The sequence below is a fragment of the Phallusia mammillata genome, unplaced genomic scaffold (genome assembly GCF_965637545.1).
Source record: "Phallusia mammillata unplaced genomic scaffold, kaPhaMamm4.hap1.1 HAP1_SCAFFOLD_112, whole genome shotgun sequence".
In the NCBI taxonomy this organism is placed as follows: Eukaryota; Metazoa; Chordata; class Ascidiacea; order Phlebobranchia; family Ascidiidae; genus Phallusia; species Phallusia mammillata.
This window is the reverse complement of record NW_027648860.1, coordinates 1-8557: the sequence shown is the minus strand read 5'-3', so window position 1 is coordinate 8557 and position 8557 is coordinate 1. Positions and strand designations below refer to the sequence as shown.

The following is an 8557-nucleotide window of genomic DNA, read 5'->3' as shown; positions in this document are numbered from 1 at the left end:
AAAATGTAGATAGCAATCTCGCGTAGGAATGCGGTATTAATTTTGGCCTTAAACATGTCTAATAGAGTAAATGAGTGTGATAAACCTCTCTATAAACAAATAGTGTGTGAAGTAGTCGGTTAAATTCGGGAATAAAGTTAAAGTGAAAATGACTTTTAGTGGGTGTTTCTTGTGAATCTACGCCCGTGGCCCCCCGGAACACAGCTCGTGGCCCCTTGGGGGGCCATGGGCCCTGGTTGGGAACCACTGATCTAAATGAACTGAAGGAAGTGGTGACTGGCTGCGAAGTGTGGAGGCTCAATCTTGAGCTGCTGCCCCCGCGACCCTCAATTAAGGATTAAGCGGGACAGAAAAACGATGATGATGAGAAATTGAATAAGTGCACCTCAAATATCATGCAGTAGAAGAAGAATATATTTGCTGTAACGAAACAAACAATTGAACGGTGATTTCCCAACCAGTGTTCGCGCGCACCACCATTATCCAAAAATCTGATTGAGTAGGCTAGTGCTCTTCAACCGTTTTTGGTTTGGTGAACCCTTAAAGTTGTTGTGACGAACTCATGCACCCTGTTTACTTAAAAGGTATACCTGAATTGTTTATTTATGCTTTAGTAACACAAAAAATAAAACAAAACATTTACACAAAACGTAAACTTAGCTAGGCTGTATGATAAATTTTGTTCACACCCCAGAAACAGATTTAAAAGTGTTAAAGGAAAATAATTTTATTATCGGAACGATCCGATGTTTTTGTAATAGGCTATCGTCACTTTATTGTGCCTTAATTGTAACTAATTAAGCCACAGAAAAAATGAAGACTGCGTAGGCCTAGGCCTAGGCTATACCAAATACTGTCAAGATTACAAAGAGAATACGAGGATGATTCAGGAATTTTATATTAGATTTATGACTAAGCTGTTGAGTGCGACACTTTTGCGTTGAAACTACCAAATTTCGTTCCAGGAATAAATATTTTAACTTTCATGTTTGTTGAAAAAACGTCATCCTCGTCCATCACATTCACCTTAATCTACCAAAAATATTAGTTACTTCACGCTGCACTAGTTAGATACTGGTGTAAATCAAAACCCACCGCAGGGGTCGGCAACTTGTGGTCCCCGCAACCCCTGTAAAAGTATGTTATTAAACACCCAAATTAAGCCTGGGAAAACCGCCAAAAAAGCCTGCAACACGTTGCCTGCGGTTTTTTTATTGTATTTTTCGACAATCAGTCGGCAGTCCGAGAACTGAAAATTGTCCTTCGGGGTTCGAACCCATGATACTCCCGGGGACGAATTCCGATCAGGTGTACATGGGTCAGGCGCGCCAGGCCATTCGGCCAAGTTCCCGTATGTTTAAATATTACTTTGAGCGAGTTATTTAAATTTACATGTAGCTTCATCAATAACCCAACAATATAGGCTACTTAACATGACTTATACAGGCTACTTAACTGCGGCTGCTGCGTCTTATAACACCAAAAAACTAATGAAGTCAGGGGTGTCTAATGCGGCCCACAAGCACTTGTAGTATTTTGTAAGATTTTTATCTAAATATAATGTATTTTTCTAACCTTTCAAAGTGAAAGTTTTTATTTAAAACAGTCATTTACAGAAATTGAATTTATGAATAATAACTCATACGTTATGAATGGAAACGATAGTAAAAACGTTCTTCTAACTGTAACCTACGCGCAGCACTGGTGGTATGGCGGAACTTTTTAGGTGGTAGGCTACTACGCGAGTAGCTTTCTGCTACACATAATTTAAGGCTGCTTTAAAATCGCAACTCAACTGACCCAATTGATCGTGCTTTAGACGTTGTTTTGAAATTGCTAAATATGCTAGCCAGGTCAAGAAAGTAGGCCTATATCTTGGTCTATTTATTCAAACAGGGTTTCTGTCAGTGGTTCCCAACCTGGGGTTCGCGGACTCCCAAGGCGTCCGTGAGATGGTTCAGGAGGTCCATAAAGGGAAATATGTTTAGTATCAAAGACCTGCGGTAAATCCAGTTGGAGTCTGCATACCTACACAATTTATAAAAAGGGTATGCGACTAAAAAATGACTGGGAACCACTGGTTTAGGTGGTACGCAGCGACAGATAAAGTTGTCAGAGTACGCGATCCGTATAAGATTGAGAACCAGTGCTCTAACTAAAAATAGGCGTTAAGTATGAGTGTAAAAAATAGATTAAAAATCACATGCGCATAATTTTCCAACTGCAATGTGGCCCCCGAACCCCCACGAGTTTGACATCCCTGCCTTAAGTAACCACACTCGAAACAAAACTTGCTCATCGTTAATTTATCAGACCTCAAAGACCCTTAGAAAGCTGGTTAACAACAATTTAGCACCAAACTGATAATGTAGTCTGCGTTTTCGGTACCATTAAATCATGAAAACAAGCGATGCAATATAGTTTTAATTCTGTCGAACTGTGCCTAATTAGGAAACCTAAAATTATTGTGGGGTGCCATGGAAACTCACCTCCAACGTTTTTGCGTTAGTAAAGTTTTATTGACAAATCCAAAACCATAATAAACGTCTTGTTAACGGTTGCATCTATACTTGATTGTGTGCTCCACTCCAGTGAGCCTGATTTGTGACAGCAATGTTAGTATGCTCGGATGCTCAGTGTTACCAATGTTACCAATCAACAAGACCAGTGTTACGAATTCTACAAGAATTTTGTGTAACTATGGCATGTAAAAACGGTGCGTACCTTGCACAGAATACACAAAGTTTAAAAATACGTTGGACGTCGGCACAAAAACGAATAAAACTGATTTATGTCACTAGTTGTATTAAACCTTTTTATTGGGCTGCCATGCAGTGTCATTTCTGTTTGGAAAGTCGATTTGCGTCAAAACATTTTGGCTCTAAGATGCTTTGTATACCCATTGTTTGAGAACTTGAAACAATGTCCTTTGATACAAAATAATGCTTTGCAGAACACATCATATTGTGGTTTAACTTGAAAGTCCAAATATTTTTGATGGTGATAATGAAAGAAAAATATATTGTACAGCAGCAACTAGGGGTAAGAAAATCTTTGCACTCGCTGTTTCATTTAAACGCGTAGATGATGAAAGTTGGTAATGTTGTAGAACAACAAATATTGAGTGTGTTTTATCGAAAATAATATAGAAGGAATTTATCAAAACGTTTTGAGGAACTTTTGACGTGTGAAAAGGCTACTGTCGCTTGAAATAAACAAGTAAGTGTAAGTGATTCAAGTTGCGTGAAATTTGGCACACACAAAATTGACACGTGCGCGTTTTTAGTGTTTTTGATTAGTTTTAGTCTTATATTTATTTAAAATAAACATAAATTGCTTAATAGATGTGTAACCAAGTCCAATAACAGACTTTGCCTCCAAATTGTGAAGTCCCTGCCATCACCATTAGATCATCAAAGATGATATTAGAAGGTATACAAACAAGTTTTTTTCTTTTGCGCAATCCTAAAAACATGCAGTTCTATTAAATCACATAGCATATTAGAGATAATATTTACTGTTTGTGACGTCAACTGTTCAGGTTGGAATGAAAATCGTAGAAAAACACGTTTGAGTAACGCTGAACATCGGACACTTTTGATTTAAAGGCAGTGGTGGGATTCAGCCGGTTCGCACCGGTTCTACAGAACCTTCTCACGAAATTTTATGAGATCAGCGAACCGGTTAGCATTACTGGTTACTGTCAATGGACTTTTTGTAACAGAACATATGACTTTTGTGATAAAATCGGCTGACAAAAAATTTGAATCCCGCCACTGATTAAAGGTGTCGTTTGACAACAAGTTGTCCCAGCATTGTTACGTAATATAAAGCCTCATGATGCACATTTTTCATTATATTAATTTTTTTTATTGTGTGGTAGTGAAATGCAAAGTGCTACACCATCTTTCATGTGCTTTTATCCATCTTCACTGTGCTTTGGGGGTGTTGGCATTCTTATGATGTTCATGTTTTTTTTTCGGAGCAAAATATACCCGGTGTGACAGGGGCTGCTTAAAATGATGTTTGTGGCGTTGTTTTTTTATATCGCGGTTGTTGTCTGTTTCGGTTCAGCCAGTGGTTCTCAAACTTTTTTGTTGCGACGCCTCTGGAAAAGTTTTCTGGACTTGCGACGCACCAGCAAATAAAAGTTAATTAAGAAACTTATAATTAAAGTTGTGTTTATTGATACAATAACTAAAAGTTACGAAACGGAAATATACTGCGACGCCTTTGGAAAATTGAAACGACGCACCAGGGCGTCGCGACGCACAGTTTGAGAACCGCTGGGTTAAGCTATTATCTGATGGGGCAGGAACTTGGCCGAATGGTCTGGCGCGCTTGACCAACATACCGACTTAAAAAAGAACCTTGATCGAGATTCGTCCCCGGGAGTGTTCTGGGTTCGAACCTCGTGAAAAAAAAGAAGCTATTATCTGATAACAGCAGTTTGTTGGTTGAACTTATCGATGTCACTGCAAAGCATAAGAGATCAGAATTTGGCGTATAATAGTACGAAAAGAATTAAAAAAACAATTAAACTTACAGATGACCTTTGCAGCCAACGAATCGTGGAAGCCGTTCGTCCTAAAGAAGGTAGTTTGAAGCTAGTTTTTAAATTGAAAACATTTAATAGCGGTCGATTGGAGAACGCTAAAGACGAGCCAATATTAAGACCACAAAGAAGTTACCAATCTTTGATTGAAGAGGCGTTTTCGCAGTTGGAGTGTGACCAATTACATCTGCGAGAAATTACAGCTTGGATATCTAACAAGTAATAGTGTTTCAGGTTTGTTGGAATAACACTTAGTGTACCTTACATTTGCCCACAGGTTTCCCTATTTTAAAACCCTGAAGACGTTTACCCAATGTATTAACTTTCGGCTGTCAAATAGCCCAAATTTTATAAGGTGTGATGAACATGGGGTGTGGAAAATCCTGTCGTCTAAATCTTGTAACAGTGGCGAAATAAAGGTTGCAGGTAAAACATTCAGATACACATCTTAAGAGATAAGACGCTTAGTTCGTTTTTGCAGATGTTGGGAAACAAGGATTTTGCAGAAACCGCAAGCGACCCAACTTTTTTAAAATTTCAACATGGGCTAGTACGCGTACTTTGAATAGGAAAAAAGAAACTACAAAGCTGCGGTATTGATCACGGTCTCACTACGTATTATCAATTGAATATGGAAAGTGATAACACGTTGTTTTTAGATTGCAGAGTAAGAAGCACAATGAAAGCGGGGCATGTGCATTGCATACTTTTACAAACGAATATCAGTTTCAACAAACTAAACTTAAAACAGTTGCCTTGGTAAGTTAACTAAACGTATATAGCCTGCAAGTTATGGGTGCAAATAGGCCTTCGTAACAGGTACGCCCATAGTCTAGGGTAAAATGATGTTTCTGCCATGTCTTCTAAAAGTTCTTATGCCTGGAAATCTGCATCCAGCAATTTTGGAATATTATTTGCCCAATGATTAACTTCGAGGAGATTGCACTGTTCCAAAGATTTCGGCAGTATGTGATTGTCCAACATACTTTTAGAACACACCACTACAACGCGTTTTAAATGTGTTTAAAAACACCCATACTTTTTTAATCCGTTTAATCCTTTTTTAAACTCATATTGGCCTGTTTTAGAAATTTTACATCAAAGTTTTGCATTTGACACATTTACACGTTTGACCCTAAATACCCATATTTAATGTATTTGTTGGTGGTGCAAAAAACTCGTAAACCATACGCGTCCAATATAGCTAGGAATTTCCGATAGTTGCAATGTTGTCGTCTGAACGCAAGGAAGTAAAGGAAAAAAATTAGTAGCGGCTGGTCGGTTTGATAGTCGCTACACTGCAAGTCATGCTATTACACAAAATGGCAAGCATGACAGTTGCATATGCGGCAAATACAAAAACGCTAATGACCAAAGTGAACTAATCATACAAATTTGTTGGTTAGCGTGGATATTGATTCTAAAAACAATATCTGATGATAGATTCGTCTGATTTTTTTACGGAGCGGTCTTTTTCAAAACAAAGGAAAGGTAAAACAGTTTATTGTGTTGCTTTTTAGGTGAGCCAGGAGAAAACCCATGGGTCAGATATTTATTCTAAACAAGATCTTTATTCATACCTTGGCCTTGTCAAAAAAACTGACTGCGAAGTAAAAGGCATGCCGTTTAAGCTTGAAAACTATGCATCAACTAACATTGGCCAAGAAAGATGCAATTTTAAGGAAGGGGGGAGGGAAGCAAGAAGTTTGGACAGTCCGCAATCATTTGGTCCACCTTCGCTCGATTCCTGGTGTTCGCAAATGTCTGAAACGGATACAGACGAGAACAGCTTTATTTCTGAGGAATCGCCAACAGATGTTTATCATTTATTTTCCTCCATTTTCACATCAAGCGACTGCCAGAAAACATCACATGCAGGATCAATAAGCGATACCATAGCTGATGTTGGTTTAAATTTGTTGGCCGAAAAGGGTATGTAAAGCACTTTATTGATGATTCTTGTTTGCTTAAACGCAAAGTTTTAACCGTAAAGCGTAGGAAAATACCATTTGTTTACAGAAATCACACAGTCTAAATCAACAACTCAGGACATGTGGCTCCTGCCAAAATTTCAATCTCCAGTTCTTCCTACTATTGAATCAGTGTTCAGCATTAACCACGGCCGGGTAGAGAAAAATGTGTAACCTATACCCAAACAGGTTTTTTAAGTGGTAAACCATGCAATTTAAACTGTTACAGAATTCGGCAGTCGTCGAAGTTGTGGATTTATGTTCCGATTCTGACAGTGAAACAGATGAGGGTCAGCCACCCGAATGGCAAACGCAACCACCTTTGATCTTTGGGACTTTCCCTACTTGGACTCGTGACGTGCAAGACACCGTGATGACAGTTTCTGTAAAACCATCGCGCGTTTTTTCCTCCATGCCAGTGTTATCTCATATGTGTAGTGGAAGGAACCGGACCGGAAGTACAACATACCAACAAACGATTTTTGGTGACCACAACCTACACACTGGGTAAAACAAACATTAACTTCTTTTTCCTGCACAATTACGACATAAACGGTTGTATAATGTTATTCATTTCGTTTTATTTCATCAACAATTGGTCTAAAATTGGCATCACAGCACGATGTGATTACACAATAAAAACACACGATGATGAAGTATTCACCAGCACACCACACGTTTGTTGGGTTTACATCATAGATGGCTAAAGTTTCACGTATAAGGTAAAGAATCTTGGCACAAAGTTCGAAATCGACGCACAATTGCATTCCTAATAGGCGGATCAAATAAAACACAGTACAAATATTTACTACTTGTTTCATACAGTATTTCAAAACCATTACTTTAGCTCACACAAGAGTTGATAGAAAAGGCACACGCTAAAACAATAAAAGAGGGCTAAATTTTGTACGCCATCACGATTGTAGGCCGCTGTGCAATGCATCACATGTCTTCTTCGCGTCACCTAACAGCATAGATGTGTTCGGTTTGTAAAATACGGGATTGTCCACTGCTGCGTATCCAACGCCCAGAGAACGTTTCATCACAACCACCTGACAGACAAATGATTATGTAAGTGTTAAGTTGGCCTGTAGTCTTGGGCGTTTTTAACATGATATAGCGATCGTATCAAGGTTACAACATCCCGCCGAAATTACAGATGTCTGTCAAGGGTCACAATTCGACGATTATTAAAATATTTGACCCCATTTTAGGGGACTAGCAGAGGTTCTGTGGTCAAACGTTCTAAAATACTTAACCGCAACCGGCCCACTTGTTTCCCCACCAGCTGATGCTAATAAACTGAGCATCCAAGGTGTTTAGAACAAAACCCACAAGATTTTGATGTTACCATAATATCGGCACTCTTAACCAAGTAAATTAGAAAGTAATAGGTAGTTGTCAGTGAACCACTCCAAATATAACTTTTCCAACCTATTACTGTACCTGTTTTGATTTCCATACTTCCAACACTGGCATTCCAGCAATAATAGAGTTTGGATCTTCTTGAGCTGCAGAATTGACAGTGTCATTTGCTCCAATTACCAGAACCAAATCAGTCTCTAAAAATTTGGTGTTTATTAGGCTTTTCAATCCAAGAGCATAGTTGCATCTACAGATTTTTGAAAATCACTGTCTTACCTGGAAAATCATCATTAATTTCATCCATTTCCAGTACCACATCATAAGGAACTCCGGCTTCAGCTAAAAGTACATTTAGTTGGCCTGGCATTCTTCCTGCCACAGGGTGGATACCAAACCTTAAAAATACATTACATAACTAGAAAGGTGGCTTTCTAATATACTTCTATTTTATATATTCTATATCATATTCACCAATTTACTATACACATCATTTGATCTACACATAGGATTGTTTTTGTAAAAAAAAACGAATGGGTCCCCATATGCATGTTTGTGTGGATTTACGGCAGGGGCGGGCAACTTCTCCAGTCGGCGGGCCTGATATGGGAAAATGAAGTACTTGGCGGGCCGGATTCCTGAATCGATACATTAATCGCGTATTTATCCA

The 8557-nt window shown here is 38.6% G+C and overlaps 2 protein-coding genes across 2 annotated transcripts; one reads left to right on the top strand and one right to left on the bottom strand.

Moving 5' to 3' along the window:
• Positions 1-3419: 3419 nt before the first annotated feature.
• On the top strand, positions 3420-7184 carry LOC145207352 (uncharacterized). The gene is made up of 6 exons (XM_080078674.1): positions 3420-3432; positions 4549-4774; positions 5215-5314; positions 6076-6487; positions 6575-6681; positions 6755-7184. The coding sequence occupies exons 1-6, from the start codon at positions 3420-3422 to the stop codon at positions 7034-7036; spliced, it is 1140 nt and encodes a 379-aa protein (XP_079934800.1). The 3' UTR covers positions 7037-7184.
• Positions 7082-8318, bottom strand: LOC145207353 (NAD(P) transhydrogenase, mitochondrial-like). Its single transcript, XM_080078675.1, has 3 exons — positions 8167-8318; positions 7972-8087; positions 7082-7577 (listed from the first exon to the last, which is right to left on the bottom strand). The coding sequence occupies exons 1-3, from the start codon at positions 8255-8257 to the stop codon at positions 7440-7442; spliced, it is 345 nt and encodes a 114-aa protein (XP_079934801.1). The 5' UTR covers positions 8258-8318; the 3' UTR covers positions 7082-7439.
• Positions 8319-8557: the final 239 nt, after the last annotated feature.